The 19,189-nt window shown below is 43.7% G+C and overlaps 1 protein-coding gene across 1 annotated transcript; it reads left to right on the top strand.

Moving 5' to 3' along the window:
• Window positions 1-2,677: 2,677 nt before the first annotated feature.
• Window positions 2,678-17,893, top strand: IGFBP3 (insulin like growth factor binding protein 3). The gene is made up of 4 exons (XM_034064387.1): window positions 2,678-3,538; window positions 7,000-7,232; window positions 9,904-10,023; window positions 16,146-17,893. The coding sequence occupies exons 1-4, from the start codon at window positions 3,154-3,156 to the stop codon at window positions 16,269-16,271; spliced, it is 864 nt and encodes a 287-aa protein (XP_033920278.1). The 5' UTR covers window positions 2,678-3,153; the 3' UTR covers window positions 16,272-17,893.
• Window positions 17,894-19,189: the final 1,296 nt, after the last annotated feature.

The raw sequence follows: 19,189 nt of genomic DNA, 5'->3' as shown, positions 1-19,189 counted from the left end.
AACAGCCAAGTGTTTAGCAAAAGCTGTTAGGCCAATCTGATCTTTGACACATCACTGGCTTTCTACTCACTGACTGCAAAGCCCCATCTTTGGCAGTGTTAGCTTTCCATTTGGAATGCTTTTTGTTCAAAGCACCATGATGTTGCATTAACCTTGGTTTATGCTATTTAAAAATATTACGCCAAATTCAAAAGTGGCCCACCTTTATCTTGTGACATTGCAAATATCTCCTTGTATTATCAGGACTTCAAAATGGTGCATTGCAAAGCTTGTGAGAAGTTATAAAAGAAAGAAAAGAAAGGGAAAAGAAAGGGGGGAAAAAAAGTCTTTCTAATGGTAGAAATCAAATTTCAGGTGGAAATCAAACTTCAGTTGATAAAAACATTCAAACATTCACAGCTTGAAATACAAGTAACACTGGTATTAGTGTGTAAGAAGAGGTGTACAACTGTGGTGAAGAAGAAGGGTTGCTCTCTTTCATTCATTCTGCCCCCTAATTCCCTTTGTCCTATTTTACTTAGCTTCTCTCAGCATTTCCCCTCATTATTGTTTCAGTATTGAAAGCAGCATGATATAAAAGCTTGCCCCAGCTGAAAAGATACCTGTATGTACAGTGTACAGTGCAAGCCTACTGTGTTACTGCTAGAGCAGAAAGAAGGCTTCCTCTTTCTGCTGGACCTAATCTGATTTCTCTTGATATGCACTGCCAGACAATCCCAAAGTTTTTCAGACTTTATCATCTATAAACAGTTGCTTAACCAAAGTAAGATAAAAAGGTAACAGCCAGCTCTTCTGCAATAGACTCAGAAAGCCCCCAACCCTGAAACCAAATATACTGTGTACTGTGCTTGATCTTGATCAATTCCCCCTTTGTAGATGGGCTCGCACAGATTTACGATGTCTCTAATTCAATCCTGGACAACCTGCGACCTCTTTTGGTCAATGAACAAAATGAGCAAAAGGACAAAAGAAGGCTGAAAAGCATTAAGCAAGGCTGATCTCTCTTCCAACACATCCTTCATTTAAATTCCCGAGGAAGAGTCTTTATCAACTCTTACACTCTATTCTTAACACGTGAAATCAGGTATTTTTCACTCAGCAATGTACGGTGTCCAGTTCGAGATGGAATCCAAAAGGTATCATTACTGTATAAAAGAGAAAACAAAATTATTTTACTTATCTAAAAAGACCTGTTTAGTAAAAAGTGCAGTTTTCAAGATTTGCAATCTCATGGGCAGTACCTGGAGCAATAATGTATATACTCCACTCTTCCTCTTGAACTTAAGCACATGAAAACTGATTAATTGCTGGGGGGTGAGTGTCAGTGTTAATGATGAAGGGGTTGAAAACAGAGCAGTCTGGCTCTTATCATTCCCATGGCAGAATATATTTGTATAAGCCAGTATCTGCAAGCATTATTGGTTCATGTTCCTATGGCTGAACCACCATATATACATTTACACATACACCTCATCCTCCCCTTCTGCATCAGCTTGCAGGAGAGCTTTAGAAGGGATGGTCACAAACTTTGGCATTTGCCAATTCAGAATTTCTCTATTCAGATTGAGCTAAGTTTTACAGGGGGATTGAAATGACAGAGGGGAGATTTAGGTTAGATAGAAGGAAGTTGTACCCTGTGAGGGTGCTGAGGCCCTGGCACAGGCTGCCCAGAGAAGCTGTGGCTGCCCAGAGAAGCTGTGGCTGCCCCATCCCTGGCAGTGCTCAAGGCCAGGTTGGATGGGACTTGGGGCAGCCTGATCTAGTGGAAGGTGTCCCTGCCTGTGGCAGGGGGTGGGAACTGGATGAGTTTTAAGGTCCCTTCCAACCCAAACCATGCCATGAAATAAGACTAGCAGAACAAGGGTGGAATTTGCAGTGGCTACAAACAGAATACCAACACATTCATTGTATAAAATCAATGTAGGGTTTCACTGTTGGCATTTTGTTTGGGTTGTTTTGTTTTTGTTTTTTTTTTTTGTGGAGTGGATTGTTTTTTTCTTCTAGATTTAAGAGGCTGTTGGCACTGGAAACTTATGGATGAGGGAAAAGTTTTAAGAGTTCAGAAAACACTTACAAAAGATAGGGGAACACATCCACGATGCTGGGGCACAACACTGGGCCAGAGAGCAACATCTGTGCAGATGTGCATGTGTGCATATACATTCCCCCCCATCTTCCTTGGGGGGCTAGAACCGGATGATCTTAAGTTCCTTTCCAACCCAAACCATGCTATGATTCTACGATGATTCCTAGGAAATGCAGCTGTCATGGGATCTGTGAACCGGTCCCGAGGGATGCCCTGAACCTGAGTGTATGTGTATACGTGTGTATAAGCAAAAGCCTAAAAAAGGGCACTGTCCGCGGGCTTCGCTGTGCCTCCGGTGCCACGGGAACACGGACGCGCACACACGGAGCACTTGATGTGGGAACAAAAGGCACACGCCGTGCCCCTCTCCGCAGCCGTGCCCCTGTTACAGCTGACTTCTAAGAAGTGCCCATAACCCCCGGCACCGCCGCGCCCACGGCCCGCACCGCCCTCCCGCGACCGAAACCTGGATTCGCCGTGCCCCGCCGCTCCCCGCCGCGCCGCGCCGCTCCTTATCCATGGCGCGGGGCGGGCCGGCGGCCGCGGCGCTATATAGGGCGGGCCGGGCGGGAGCGGCGGGGCACGGCGGGCGGGAAGAGAATAAACGGACGGGGACCGAGCTCTCCGCACTCATTTTTTCCCTCCCCTCTCTGTTTTTCATCCCCTTTTTCTCCTTTCTTCTCTGAAGCGGTTTTTTGGACCAAGTTTTCTCCAGACCGTCTGGGTTTTTTTGGGGGTTTTTTTGTACTTTTTATTTTTGTGTGGAAACCCAGTAATTTAGTGCCGGTGACTGAGGCGCTCTGCACGGAGGAGGAGGGGGGGAAGAAAGGGAAAGTTGCCTTTGTTGCCAGCGGGCTCTGACTACCTCTATGTGACTAAGAGCAGGCGGCCGAAGAGAGAGGGGCCGACAGCGCAGGGTGTGTGAGCGGCCCCCGTGCCCGCAGCCCCGTCGGTGCGCGCTGCTCCGCAGCCGGCCGCGCCCCGGCTCTGCCCGTCCCGCTCCCGGCCCGGGGGTGCGCGCCTCCCGGCGGGCCGCCCCCCTTCCTCCTCCTCCTCCGCCGGTTGCCATGGTGCCGCGGCCCGGCGTGCTGTGGGCAGTGGCGGCGGCGGCGCTGGCGCTGCTGGTCCGGCGGGCGGCGGCGGCGCTGGCGGGGCCGGTGGTGCGCTGCGAGCCCTGCGACGCGCGGGCGCTGCAGCAGTGCAAGCCCCTGCAGCCCGACTGCGCTGAGCGGGTGCGGGAGCCGGGCTGCGGCTGCTGCCTCACCTGCGCCCTGCGCATCGGGCAGTCCTGCGGCATCTACACCGAGCGCTGCGGCGCCGGACTCAGCTGCCAGCCGCGGAGGGACGAGGCGCGGCCGCTGCAGGCGCTGCTGGAGGGACGCGGGCTCTGCACCAACGCCACGGCGGGCGGCAAGCTGCGAGCCTTCCTCCTGCCGGGGCCGCATGCTGCAGGTAAGGGGGCCGCGGCTCGGCGCGGAGGGGCCAAGAGACCGCGAGTGTGCGCGACCCTGCGCGCATTCCGCGTCCTTGCGCTCTTCTTATGTATTAATTTTCTCTAAGTAAGTTGCACGCAGCGGTGGGGGAGGCGCAGGCGCTGCAGGGCTGCTTGTCCCTTCGCAGCTCGCCTTTTCTCCCTTTTTACATCGTGGCGGGGGCTCCTCGGGCAACCACATAGCCGAGGCTGGGATCGTTTAGGAGGAGGGCTGCTTTTGCAGAAGGAAGATTTCCTTCTGATACCTTATTTCTGTATAGAGCTGTTTTCTTCAACACTCATGCGCCTCGCAAAAGAGGCAGAGTTGCTCTTTCATGAATAACCCCGGGGGATGTGTGTAGGGATGGCTCTTGCGGGTGCGTGGGGCTGCCGGGATGCAGAACGAGTGAAATCCTTGCGGTTTGGCCCCAGTGTTCCTGGAAAGAAGGTGCGAGAAAGCTGGATAGAGTAGGCTAAATCCGCGCTGCAGCGCGGCTAGGTCAGGGGAATGCTAAGCACAGGGAGAAAAAGAAGGAAAAGGGGGGGGGGGGAGGGAGATAGGGTGTTAAATACTCCCCTGGCCCTGGAAGGTGGTTTTTCAGAACAAAGCATTTGCACAGCGGTGTTTAAGAGGACGTTGGGGTTTTTTGCCTGCATTGCAAATAAATCTTTGGTCAAATGAAGCTTTCCCGTAGCTCTTACATGTCTTGTAAACGAGACGTTCACAGAGCAGGTTTTGTTTTGTTTGAAGAGCAAGGGACGGCTGGAAAAAAGTTCTGTTAGTGTGCACATTTGGAAACTTAAGACGGGGAAACTTGGGATTGGGATCAAGCAAGCCCAGACTCTCTGCGCAAACATTTCATTAAACTGTTTGCTAACCAACAGCAAGTATGTTAACATTTGTTTAATAGAAAAGTGTGTCAAAAGGCTTTCCACTGTTTGCATTTTTAAAAAGCCAGGAGTTGCTCTGCTAGGTTGCAGAGACTCTTTGGCTGGCCTCTCCATAGCTGAGGAAGTGGCACCAGTGCTCCAGTTAACTGGCTGCTATGAAAGCAGGAGATGCCTTATTATAATTATTTATGTGCTGCTCCCAAGCTGTGACTATTTGGATGAGAGTTCAGAGGTACTCACTGAAGTTTTAAACCTCATTGGAACATGGAGCAGCTTCCTTCATCGCATGAACTTGGCTCTGCATAGTCATCCTTCACATGAATTGGGAAGGAGGGGAGTCCCCTCCCTACTTGAGAGCTGGTGCTGTTTAATGGAGGGGCAGTGCTTTTAACAGTGACTGTTAAGAAAGGGGAAGACAGAGTTGCACGTTGCTGAAAACCTTTCTATTTTCAGCCTCAACAGTCCAAATGCCCGAGTTCCTGTTTCTGCATTCTTGGCTGGAGGGAGAACTCTGATTTTGAAATCAATAGGAGCTTTGATTCCTTAAAAAGTGCTGAGTAGGACCTTTAGAGTTCACAGTCAAGGAGTGAAGGTGGCAAACCTAGGGTACACGAAGGAGGAAGGTGAACCTGTATGATCCATAGTGCCCTCCTCCACATGGGGACTGTTCCACTCTTAGCTCTAAATCAGACACTCCCTGGGCAGGATCCTCACATCCCCAGCAGTGTTCAAGGCCAAGTTGGACGGGGATTGGAGCAACCTGGTCTAGTGGAAGATATCCCTGCCAATGGCAGGGGCTGGAACTGGATGAGCTTTAAGGTCCTTTCCAACCCAAACCATCCCACGATCTCCCTTACAAACAGCTAGGTCCTGCATCACAAGCTACACAGTTTACAGAAATGGCTAGGAACCAGTGCAGGGTGGTGTATGTTACAATACCTTCTACACAGCAACTCTTAGCAGGCCACTGACTAACTTTCCAGTTCATTTTTCTGGGGGCATGAAAGTGTTAAGTACCAATGTGTCTGTACAACTGTTCTGATCTGCTCTTTAAAAAGAGAGCAAGTAAGTCTCATAGCAGTTGTGTTATGAGACTGCAAAGCTAACCCAACACCAGGTCTTGTGAAACTAAGTTAATATGCTTTGCAGTTTTAAAATGTGGCATTACAACTGTTGCAAGTTGAAATATAAGAAGTGCTGATGAAATGTGAGGGCCTATCTAAACTGAAATGACCAGCCTGGTAATTATTTAGTGCACACTAAGAATATTTTGTACTTATTTTTGGGAGAGGAGGCAAACTATTGAACTGGACTAACAGCAGAAAACCTAGTAAGCATGGTATTTATATTTAGGAGATTTGGGTTTATAACATTTTATTGTGTCATTTCTTGCAGAATTCATTGAGTATGTGAGGGAAAAAAATACCACTGTTTAAAAACAGGACATTAAACCACCAAAAATATGTTCAAATACCACTGAGAGTCTGAGTTAAACCCACAAAAGCCAGGAAATTTAGACTTAAGACTTAAACTTCCTTAATCCATTTGCAGTGGGAGTTGGATTTTCCTGGTCAATTATGTCCATTGCCAGCAGTGGCTACACTAAAACCACCAGCACAGAGATGTTAACTCGGATCCCTTCTCCTCCTCGTGTTCCTCCCCTGTTCCTGTGTGTTGGCACTGCCACTGTACTGCCTATGTTGAAATATTTAGAGTCAATGGGCTGTGTGAACATGGGCTTTCAGGTTTAGTGCTGAATTTCTTGGCTTCTGTGGTTTTCAGTGAGCCATCAAGTCTAATTTTAAGGAACATCCAGATTTCCAGGATGTTCCTTGCGCATCAGTTACCATTGTGCATTCCCAATGTTATTTCTTTAATGAAGGGAAAAAAAAAGTGGCTGGCAGCCAAGGCAGCAGCTAGTGGGACTTAGCTACTTAGCTGATAGGAATATCCAAACTTGGAAAAACTCCCAGCCAGTTACAGTTACACTGCAGAAGTCTCCTATGAGGGAGGAATGCAGTGTAGACAAATACCTCAGAAGGTACAGGAACACTGGGTTTATGCACTATTTGGGGGGGGGGGAAATGTGCTTTTCCTGTATTTTTGCGGATGGTAGTTTAAAGAGAAAATATTTTTGAAGCTCATAATGAAAGGAGATGCTTGTCCTTTGACACCATTACAGAATGAATGGCATTTTTATGGCCCATTACCTTTAAAATGTATATTGTGCACCTAGGTATGTTTCTGATTTTAATAGCAGAATTAGAATGTGTTAGGGATTTTTTCCCTTCTTACCTGTTCTGTAAGTTGAATGAGTTTAAGAAAGAAAAAGTGTTCAGGGAGCAAGGGGGATGCTGCAGTTAGAAAAGCCATTGCTTTGGCAGCAAGGGTGCTGATGCATGCAGAACACCAAATTGGTCATCTTCTTATATATCACTATTTTATAAAGGGAAATGAAGCACGTAGACTAATCTAGTAGCTTATTGCCCTTCCAGATGCTGCTGGCAGTTGATTAACATTTTTTTCTTCACTGCATTTGTTCTTCTCAAAGGAAATTCCAGTGATTCAGAAGAAGATGAAGACCGGAGTACCAGCAGCATAGAAAATCAGGCCATCCCAAACACTCACAGGGTGCCAGATTCCAAATCGCATCCACCACACATCAAAATAGATATCATCAGAAAAGTGCAAGCCAAAAACACACAGCGCTATAAAGTGGAATATGATTCACAGAGTACGGACACGCTGAATTTCTCTTCTGAATCCAAACAAGAGACTGAATACGTAAGTACATCTTGTACATGGAAAGGCATTTTGCAGAATGTGAGTGTGTGCAAGCAAGTATACGCATGTTCTGTACATGACAAGATAGATAAATAAACTACATAACTAAATGGTGGTAACTGTAGTAGCCGTTTAGGGCATTCTGGCTGCTTAACTGGTAAAAAACTGTCAGATTGGTAAATGTGGGCAGTCAGCAGACCGAGCAGATCACATTCAGAAAAGAGGCCTAATGCTATGGTACTTGCGTTGATACAAGTCTGACTTTCACTAAGTCGTTTCATAGAGACTAAAAGTTCTTGTTCTCCCCTGTAATTATCACACATTTGTGTGAGGGGACTTGGGGAAGGTTTAGTATTGTCATCATTGAAATTGGTTGTAAACAGCATTATTGGGTTGCAGTAATGGAAAAAAGATGTTTCACATTCAGTATAGTGACACTGTATTCACACTTCATGGAGCAAGTCAAGGGAGATAAACTTGAGCTGGGTTGAGGACTAGGATCTTGGCTGGTCAGTCATTGTACGTGCTGCACATCACCTTCACTTGCAGTCATTATTTGGTGTCAGTGCCTAAATGCAAAGGCTCACTGGCACGTGAGCTGCTATTACTTTCTACTCACTGTGCCCAGTGGATTTGCAGGGCAGCTGGAGTTTGTTGAATCTGAGGGGAGAATAATTCCTCTTCCTGGACATCCCTGGCTGATAATCCTGTGGTTATCCTTGTGCCTGTGCCAGATGGCCTAAAAAATGTGTCTGGGAAATGCTTTGGTGTTTCATCAAAACAGTTGTGGTTAAACCAGATGTGGATTCCCATCTGCTAAAGAAGGGTTTAAAACCTGTATGAGGTGGAAAGATGTGCCTGAAAAGAGCTGCCTCCAAGTTAACACAGCAAGGGCGGTGAAGCTGCATATTTAGTTTGTCACTGCTGTCCAGCTGTCTAGTAAAAACACTAAAGTATCTGCCTTTCAGGGTATCCTCTCCCCCAGGACATGAAGTAAACTGCCTACAGTAAAAGAATGAACTTTGGTAGCTCTCAGGAAATAGGATCCTGGTGTTAGCTAGGATGAACATTTCACTTGCGTGGTAGCTGGGCCCCATGAGCAAAGGCACCCTGGCTTACCAAGGCTGCTGGTGTCTGTAAGAACCAGAAATAAGTCCATCGAGGACAGGTGCCTTTGTCAGCAAATGCCCTTCTAGCTGTGTCTGCATGTTAGCTTTTGATACTGATCTCTCTGACTTTGGAAGCCTGCTTCAAAATACTAATTAAAAAAGGACTGTTGATCTTTTTGTAGGCCTGACTCGGGACCAAGTCTCTGAGCGTCTGTGATTTGCAGGCAGTGTGTCTGAGCAGCTTTGGGGTTTTTTTGAGGAGCTGCCATAAGAGCAGCATTTTAAAGTGTACGTTTAGAGCTTGTGAGATGGATACTGAAAGAAAACATGAAAGCAGCAAGGAAGGTTTTTGTTAATGAAAGAAAATCAATTTTAAACTCCAGTAGAACCATGGAGTCTCTGTGCTTTCAGACACTAAAGGCACTTTTATATGAGCAAGCTATTAATATTACCACTTGAAAGTACAAGTGTCATTACTTCACTAATTAAAAATTGCACCAAATGAGTCTGTGTGTTGATACAGCAATTTACATGTTTTAAACCCGTGCAACTATGCAAAGGAGCTTTTTTGGGTCTCTCCTGAAGAAACAAGCTGATGGACCAAGTCAGTAATATGCCCAGACAGGAGTGTAGCTAAGCACAGAGTTTGCAGGTTGTGGCTCTTGAATCCTGATCCCACTGCTGACACTGACTGCCTCTTGGCCTCTGGCAAAACGTGAACTCCTCGGCTCCTGGTTTTGTGACTGCAGAGTAAGGCTCCTAAGCCTTTACTCCCTACCCTGAAGGGCTGCAGTGAGGAGTAATTAATTGGTGTTTGAGACCTGCTCTTAAAAGTGCTTCTGGAAGTTCTTTTTGGCTCATTGTCCTAGAGCTAATCCTCACTACATTGTTGTCAGCCTTTTGCAGATGAAGAAAGTGAGGCAAAAAGTTATCTGTTGACGTATCTCGTTAGGTGACTTATCTAACAAGACTTGTGTGCAACCATTCCTTTGCATGGCTGCATCTGTTTGGTCCAGTTGAAATTGGCAGTTGTTCAAAGTTGTAGAATTTATATATATATGTATGTGCACACATACACATTATGCCAAACTACGTGTTTTCAATTAAATACATTTAATTTAAACTTTCAAATCCAGCAGAATCATGAAAATCAAATGACTTTAGGGAAAATCTACCAAGTAATATATTTCCAGTTGCCTACCTACCTTCTTTTCCCACTTGGTGAAAAGGCCAGATTTTCAAACCTAAGTTGTCTTATATATTACGGATTTACAAACCTACAGGAAGGCTTGACCAGTATATGTGGCTGTGATACCAAATGGAAATGCCAGTCTATGGCTCAGCATAGCATATGGCCTTCAGTGTTTAGAAATCAGTTTATCCTAAATAAAGCAGAAAGTCCAAATTTTATCTGTGAATGAATGGTCTGCCCATCCCTTTGTTTTAATGGATTTGTTTGGGTCTGTGCTTCTTGCCCTTTAAAGATTTATTAACTCTTACATGAAAGACAACATCTGGGAATGAAGCTTCATCCATATTTTTTGAACCATGCTTTTCAACAGGGTCCCTGTCGTAGAGAAATGGAAGACACTTTAAACCACCTAAAGATCCTGAATGTCTTGAGTCCCAGAGGGTTTCATATCCCAAATTGTGACAAGAAGGGGTTCTACAAGAAAAAGCAAGTAAGTACATTTCACTGAATGCACTTCACCTCTTCTGCATCTTTGCTGAAGGATCTTTCCAGCAAGATGTGTTATGTACCATTTTATAAAGGAACCTAGTTCATTTCCACTTTTAGGATATGATCTGATAGTGCTGAATCTTGTCAAGTGGGGACAGTATTTTTATTTTCTGTTGGTCATGACAGCAGGTTTGTTTGGGAAACTTCATACCTGATCACACATGGGTTGTCTGGTGTTCTACATACTAATGCCCTTTGGTTTAAAAAAGGCAGTGCTTCTGCAATAACCCACAGAGCTAATGTTGCAGTCACCATATGACTGCAATAGATCAATGCTTTGAATTGTAAATAGCTGCCTGCTTGAGAGTTCCTAGAAGAACTGTGCTGGGTCATATTACAAAAAGCAACTTGAGAAAGGTATATATCTGTCCTTTATGTGCTACACGGGTCTCTTCCAAAATCCAAGTCATGTTATCATGAAAGTGATACATCTGGTAGTTACTGTGCAGCAAGGATGGCTTCTCAGCCCTCTTTGGTTCTGGGGTTGTGACCTTTCTTGACAAATGCAGACCTAAGCTGCAGGTATTTATGCTTTAGTTGTGTGGGGTTGAACCATGGCAGCATTCTCCATTTAGTGCTGCTGCCCTTGAAAGCTCATTCAGGAACCTGGGAAGTGCAAGACATGCCAGTTTTTCTGTTTATTATGCACATCCCATTTAATTCCAGTGTTTAGTGACCTGCCTCCAAATGTATCATTCCAAAATCTCCTGAAATCAAGTTTATTTCAGATTTTCCTCAAGGCAAACCCTCTGTAAGGACAGATGTTGTTTGTGGGCCGTCTTGTCTCTCCCATTTGGGTTTACAGGAGTCAGCCTCTCTATCTGTGGTAACCAAAGGAGTGGCTGACTGTGTTACTAGCTAATGCAGTTGATTAGTTGGAAGTGAGAGCCCGACCTCTGACCAGGCAACCTTATTTTAGGAATGGTATCTCTCCATTTTTTGGCTTCTAGCTTTCTTTGAAACAGTCTTTCCCTTTTGGGTATTCCCTGGAGCAATGCATTAAGCTGGCAGTGTCAGGTGGGGTGTTTGCAGTAGGCGTGAGGTTTACAGCCTTCCCTTCTGCCATCAGCCCAACACCAGCTTGTGCTGTTTGACCTTCGGTGCGTGCTGCTGAGCTTGTCTGTGCTCCCCAGCTTTTCCCTGAGCAGCTGGTGGAGCTGGAACAGTTTCTTTTGGGAGTTTTGAGAAGCCTGTATCATTCATCTCCTGCTGCATGTGAACTAGCAGAGAGCAATGCCCACCTCTCAGTCTGTTTGTTCAGAAAGTATGTTGGACCGCTGTGTGGAGTGAGGTAAGACTGTGATTTGTGGCTGTGCCATAGAAGCATTTGCTTAGCTACTTCAGAACAGCACATCATTTAACTGCATTCAAGGCACACAAGTGTACTGTGGCCCTTTTCCTTCTCAAGGTATTGCAGAAGACCGCAGATTGGTATTTACTTTGTTCAGTAGATCTTCCTTTCATCTGTTTTCAGACTCTGAGGTTTTTGCTTCATCAGCAAAAAGGTGGTGGTTTGCACTCAGTCTCTGGCATATGTATGCAGTAAATCAGATCCACAGTAAGCACGTATTAAAGTGCCTTACTTTAAAGGGTGACTGTACTTTAAAGTACAGTCACAGTTTTGCCACTAAGGCAGGAAAAATGGAAATAGAGGGGGGAAAAATAGGAGAGACTGATAATACACTTACCTGTCTTTGTTCCTAGAAGTTGATTTATGAGAGCAAGGTGTGGATATGGAGCAAAGACATGCTTCTGCCCTCTGTGTAGTGTCCATGCTGCCTGGAGACTTCCAGGCTGCTTTAGGAAAAGTTCCTGCTCTGTGTGCAACAGCCCATCCGGTCAGCAAACATAGAGGATGAAGGGGCACTTTCATAACCTGGCCAGCCTTGTCAAGCACCGTGCCAATTTACGTAGGTCCAATACTTTCAGTGGTAGTTTGAGACAACTCAGGGTCTTGTAGGAAATGCCCACAAATAGAGCCCATGTGAGTAAATATTTTACATGAATGCAGTTGGAGTCCTTCTCCTGCAAATGAACCTCAATCCACCCTGGGAACAGGCCTTCACAGGCAGGCTGCTTCTCACACAAGCAGAATACCAACCAAAAATAATGTATTTGAGTTGCCCATATAGAACTGACATTATTAAAAATCAGCAGTTTTGAGAAGTAAGTGAGTCTCACTCCTATCCAGACTGAGTTCACTGTCTGCAAGGCAATGCAGCAGTTGTGTTCATCTGGTTTTCTTTGTTGGAGCATCAACATGTAGGTCTGATACTTTAGGCGCTGTGAGCAGGTGCTTAATCTCATTAACAGAAGGCTAGAGTATTGTATTAATTTCATTGCTATTATTAGCAGCATTCAATCTGCAATTCAATTATATTCTGTTGTGACAACAAAATTCATAATAATAGGTTAGGAAATAGTAGATCCATCAAACAAAAAAGTATAAACTAGATGTTCTTAATTTTGGAAACAGTTGGCAAAATCACTGCCAAGGATTATAATGTAGCTAGGTGTGTGATGGTAGGAATCTGATAAATTATGATCAACCTGAGAACAATTAAAACACATTCAGGAGGCACTTTCATGTTCATGTATTTTGCCTTCCTGGCCACCTACTCTTCCAGTCAAGGTGAAAGCAGTTACTTTTCAAGACATTTGTGGATATCTAGAAATGGACTTTTCAGGAACAACCATAGGGAGTAATTTGTCTATGTGAAACGATTTTGAGAACGTAAATTAATCTGTCAGGGTATAACATGAGAAGTATTTCACACCTTGTGTTTATGTATAAACTTTTCAAGTCAGACCTATTAAAATTTAGAATTCTTTGTCTTAATAAATCACACATGTATGGTCGTACTGTTCAGCTGTGGTGCATAGGTGCATTTACGTGGAATAGGTTGATACAGGCATGTTTCTGCCTCAAGCATGGAAAAAAAGGTTTTGATGAAATTAGAATTATTATATGGGGCAATTACTAGAATTGCCCCATATTTGTGTACTGGGGCCAGATACTCACCTAAATGTGTGCTGGCATCGTTCCACTAAAAACAGAGCCTGGCTTGGCAGGAGCCAAAACGGCCTGAGGTATATGTCAGTGCTGTCTGCAGTCTGTTCCAGGAGACCACAGTTGTAGCTCCATGGAGACCTCTGGGCTGACCAGGAATTCAATGGGATACCATATGCTTTGCTGTGCCCCACGAATGCCTCTGCGGCACTTCTTTGTGGAAGGGAGAGGGGCAGGTGGCATGGAAGCTGGCAGCTGGTGTTCCTATCAGAAGTAATTACTGACTCCACAGCTTGGGAGGTTTTCCAGCTTTTTGGACTTCTGAAGTCATGCAGAAGAGCTAGGCAAAGCCCTGAAATGTATGTTGAGTGCAAAATTCAGAAGAGTGGGTTTTTATTCCATAGGAACTCTCTGCCACTTATGTAGGGAATGCAAGCTAGCTGCTTCAGGATAAAAGCATCACTGAATCAAAAATGCTTTACTGTTGTCACCATGGCTGAGCAACTAGTACAAAATCACAGATTGGGAAATAATTTACTACAATAAGTAGTAGTAAGGAAGGTGTTCCTGCAGACTAGCTTCACTTTGTAGTTAATTCTGAAAATTGATTATGCAACTGTAAAAAGCAATCAAAACCTCCAACAACATGAGATAACTTTTAATTGATCATTTGTTTTGAGAGTGATGCAAGCATATGAATCAGCAAGAGTTGTGTAACATACTTCATATAGTACTTCTAAAAGGGGAGCCTGTGTTACTATTATTAGCAGAAGTGTAGTTTCATTGCTGGAGCACCAGGCTGGCAGCCAGAAGCCCTGTGCTCTAATTCAGCCTCCATCTGTGTGTGCTCCCTTGGGAAAAATAAGAACTGCTGCCTCAGTTTCCTTTTCTGTAAGATTTAAATGCAGCAGAGACTGGTTATGAATTCCTCACGTTTGAGTGTGAAGAACTGAAGTCACTAAATGTTAATACCACTTAAGCTAGAGTCCAGTCCACTTGCCACCAAAATTGAAGGCAAATTTCCCATTGATGTCAGTGGACTTCGGGCAGGCATTGACGGAAATCCTGGAGAATAAGTGCAAGCCCCAGTCAGGCTTTTGAGGCAATAAACATGAGCTGTTAAATTTAGGTCTAAAGATTTGGTACAGAAAATCAGGCAGATAGGGAACTGGAACTCAAATGCAGCTAACCACATAGCTTAGCAAATTATTAATGTAGCTCTTCTCTCAGGAGGTTTGAACTTCTTCACCCTCTCCTAAAATAAGCTGATACGTACTTTGAGCTTGATCTTGTCATCCTGCTGACAGCCATTTGCATAGGGCTAATACAGAAGGACTGCACATTCAGAGTAGGTGGTGGAGTATTATTTCTGCATTGGGCTTGTTATTCAGGTAATCTACTCGAGGGTAGATTAATTTGTGGTTACAGTGATGAGCATTACTTCATTTACTGTAAAAATAAATGAGTTGGAGTCTTGTTTAGAAATTTGTGTTGAATATGTGCTATGTTCCATCTCTTTCACAAGTTCCTAGTGAAGACTCTATTCCATGCTGCCACAAATTGGTTGGATCAGGATCAATGTGTTGGTGTTGGCTATCCTAGAAGTGGCCCATATTCACAGTTCTGTTCAGGAACTGTTTCCTTTCACCTGAGGCCCTGAACTAGACATTGAAAGGGTCATGCACTTTTGGCAGCATGTGAAGCCAAACACTTGCTTGATGTTTCCTTACATACTTGCACATGGGAAAGCTACTGCCATGATCATGTGTGAGATGGAGACCTGCCTATTAGACTCTGGAAAACAAGCAGCTGAGTGGTAGTGGTAAAGTTTACCTGACTCCTACCAGCCTGAACCCCTGAAATACTTGAATTGCTGCAAGTGTGATGTTGGAGGCAGCATTTGCCCTGCTTGCACGACAGGGTCATAAGTGGGTTCAGTCTAGCCTATCTTCTTTCACGTTGGTGATGGCAACAGGTGAAACCTCAGTCCTTGAAAAGCTAGGTACACTTGTGTCACCACCTCCTTTGTAAGTCTGTGCTGACTAAACAGCCACGTCTTGGCATTAGCAGTGAATCCTGTATCACCAAACATCAAACTTGAGCTGACCTGAAAGCTCCATCTTGTCAATGAGGTTGACCATGGCAAACCTAGTGAGATAATCTATGTCCTAGAGATGCATATCTTTCAAATGGATGGAAAGCCTTGTGGGGTCCCAGAGGTTCGCTGTATGTAACTGTGTCCAGGGCTGCATACTGAATGCAGCCTGACGCATGTCATCTCCTTTAGTCTAGTTTTTACCATTATTGGTTCTGTGGGGAGAGCACTGCTTACTTAGTACATACTAGGTTTTCACTTTTACTGCATTACTGTTTCCAAAGAGGTTCAGTGTTGTTGCCTGTGGTAGTTTCAGGTTGGTCAATATTGCTGGCAGATTCACCAGGCAACTTCTAAAAGTGACATAGGTTATAGAGTATTGTATATGCAACCTTATTTATAGGAGAATAAACATGTAAAGTCTTAGTACACCTAACAGTTGTTGAAGTGATAACTCCATTACAGAAGGATTATATATCTCTTAATAAATGTCAACTACAGTATTGAAATTCCTCCAGCAAACAGATGCAAGCCAAGGGTGTTTATTGCTGCAGTGGCTGTCTTTGCCAGACCTATGCTTTAGTGTGGAACAAATCTGTTGACTTTCTTTTCCAAAGATGGGTCCCAGTCATCAGCCCATACTGTTGTAAGTAGTCCTGGTATTCAAAGGGGTCAGCTATGCTGCCTGTTATAATAGGGAGTAGTTCATAAGGCTCTGTTTTGGTAGTTCTTAGAGCAGTTTTATTATGGAGTAACTAGATCCCAAGGGGTTGATGGGCAGAGGAGGTAAGCTTTTATTGTAATATTCTGGTAGTGGTAATAAATAATCTGTTGATTCCACATGATCTCTCCAGGAGATGGGAGTGCAGCCATCTAATGAGCAGGAATCCCTGCTATGTAATACTTTAGAGCAGAGAAAACAAAAATAATGCTAACTGTATCTTCTATTGTGTTTCAGTGTCGCCCATCCAAAGGCCGAAAGAGAGGTTACTGCTGGTGCGTGGATAAATATGGACAGCCACTTCCCGGCTATGATGGGAAGGGAAAAGGAGATGTCCACTGCTATAATTTGGAAAGCAAATGAGGGCTGGGTGCCAGCTCTTCTGGCATCTGTGCGTGGCCACTGGACCTCGCAAAGACCTCGGAGGGGCTGGGCAAACACTGTGGACTGCGTTGTGAGTCAAGAGCTATGCCTCCTGCGGTGGATGGGGAGGCGCAGCCTCTGCGAACACTGCTGCACCCCACCACTAACACGCACCAGGCTTCCTATAGGACGTGTAGGGAGCTCTGAATTCCCACGAAAACCTGCACTATTGATACCCAGAGAGAGAGAAAATAAAACAAAAGGCACTTCAGAATGGATTCAGGGAGTCTCCACTGACTTTTTAAAGAACGGCCTGTGACCAATCTGATCCCGAAAGATACTGGTTTTTATTGTAAGGAATTTATAGATTGTAAGCTTTTTAAGAGCATTAAAGGAAAAAAAAACAAAACTCCTACAAAACAAAACAAACCCGCAAGGATTTAAAAGTTAAGCTTTTTTTTACAGGTCTGAAGGGAAACTTTTCTTCACGGGTAAAAAGTTTTATAAAAATCTCAAAGAACTTTTTAAAGAAACCTATTTCTAAAATAAAGACATGGCTATTTTTTCTGTAAAATATATTATGAATATTCTGTTAGGCTGTATTTAATATAATTTTTTTTAATAAACTTTATTTAAATGTAACATGTGAATACCAAATACTACACAATAATTCTAGTGTATACTTCTGTATGCAAAAAGAAAGTAAGGGTATGGAATGATTTACAAATATGTACAGATCCATATGCATACACACTGACCTGACCTATTCTAGATAATAGAAATGAATTTGTGGAGTGAAGGAAGTGTTTCCAGAAGAGGAAAAGTTTTGTTATTTGAAGTAATGACAAATACCAAGATTTTTTTTAATTATTATTTTATTTTATTGCTATTTCTAATGTACCCATCACTGAATTATGCCACTGGAAAGGATAACGGTTGCACTGAAGCTCTCAGTAAAGCATTCTTCTGTCTGTCCTTTGCTTCAGTTTGTGCAACAGGGCTTTCATTTCCTCCATTTCCTGCTCACACTAATATTGAATATTCATGGAAAAAACCATGCCATTACAGTAGCACCCTTTCTATCTGCTTATTTATTTTGAAAAGCTGTGTCTATTCTGTGTTGTCTTGGTACACTCTACCAAAGCACATACTCTGTATGAGGAACTCCTGTTCAAAACGATGCTGACAAGACAGGGGGGATCGTGGACCTGGGTGTTGAGACCCACGCGCTTCATTTATGCTACACACAATTGTTGCTTGCTTTGACTTTGGTAGAAATTATTTGCCTGCATCTAAGCATAGAATAAGAACCCTTGGGTTTAAATATTTAAACCAAATGTCTGCCATGATGTTTTATGTCCTTTTAATTGGAAGCAAAGTGATTGGGTTTGTTCTGGTATGTGAGGTGTGGAAGACTTGGGCAACATTTGGGGTTTTTTTGAGGCTGATTGCTTACCGAACTTCATGACAAATTCTGTATGATGATGAAATCTGGATAACAAATGGTGGCCTGTGAAATGTAACATCTCTCTGGAAAGTAATGCCATATTTTGTATATGTATTTATTTATATATTTTATATAAATATTTTATATATTTATATAAATATATAATATATTCTTATATGTGTCACTATAAATGTTTGATGTCACTGTAGAAAGAAAAAGAAACCATCAACACTGTAATTTCCTGTTGGTTTGGGAACTCTATGGGGATAGGGCAGTGGGTTTCCAGCTGATGCGCTGGTGAGAGGAGACCACGGGGGATGAGGAGCTGCTCCTCTCATGTCCCATGAATTGCAACTACCCTTGGTTTTGCCAGCAGTGGCAAATGTCTGGAAACTCTTGACATGGAAAGGTTTGTCTATGCAGCTTGCCAGGATCGAGGCAGCCAGTCACCATAAATCAGATGTCTAAAGCCTTACCCTGAAATTGTTAGCTGAGCAACCCTGGGTGTGTTTTGCACATCTCCTAAAGTTCTAGCTAATGAATTGAGGTCACATCATTGTTAAAACTGAAACCTTTCTTTAACCTTAGAATAAGGGGAAAAACTATACGTGAAGTAATGCTTACTCCAGGCTAACACAGATTTCCTGACAGATGGTTACAGAAAGCTTTGTGAGGTGAAGATTTACTGCAATATTTTTACTGCTAATGCAAATGTAACGCCTGCAAAGATCTGTTGGCAAAGAAAATAAATGCTGGGCCTTTTTACAAAAAATCAAGTTGTAAACCAGTTCCTTTGAAATTCTATCACAGAGGGAGGAAGGTTGCATATGCCTGGTATTTGGGCATGTAACCATAGCTGTGAGAATAAGGGTTCGATTCATGAAGGGGAGTTTTTTAATCACTATCTCATGAGCCTTCTGAAGAGGGAAAGCAGCTTCTTACCTCAAAAAGTAGATAGGTGTCTTGTATGCTGCATTTTGCTGGTTATCCAAGAAATGGGGTGTTATCATTAAAACCAAGTAAGTATAGGTGAAATGAGCTGGTAAAGTTCCTTAATGTGTGCAGGACAACAACTTTAATAGAATACTATATCTCAAGGAACTCAAACTGATCTAAATGAGTAAGCTGTCACATGGCATTCAGCTCCTTTAGTGGGACTAATGATCTTTGGTATGTAACAGAAAACATACAGCTGGGAGGGGAGGGGAGACCGAAGAATTGCATGGTTGTGCTAGTCAGTTTGGTTATTTTGCTTCCAACACACGTCTTTAAAACAGAGACTGTCTAAAAATAGCAAAAAATAAAAAATCTCACCTGTAATTTAAAGGGTTTTTTTTCAGAAGTTGCCTTTAAATACTTTTTACGAGCGCAGTTGTTTGCACTGGGCCTGGCTACACGCAGTTGTCTATCTGATGTGCCTGGCAGCTGGCATTCTTGGTATGAAATGCAAAATAACGTTAGTCCTTTCCCC

Source organism: Melopsittacus undulatus, chromosome 1, assembly GCF_012275295.1.
Source record: "Melopsittacus undulatus isolate bMelUnd1 chromosome 1, bMelUnd1.mat.Z, whole genome shotgun sequence".
Classification (NCBI taxonomy): Eukaryota; Metazoa; Chordata; class Aves; order Psittaciformes; family Psittaculidae; genus Melopsittacus; species Melopsittacus undulatus.
The sequence above is the reverse complement of the archived record's forward strand: the minus strand, read 5'-3'. Positions and strand labels throughout refer to the sequence as shown.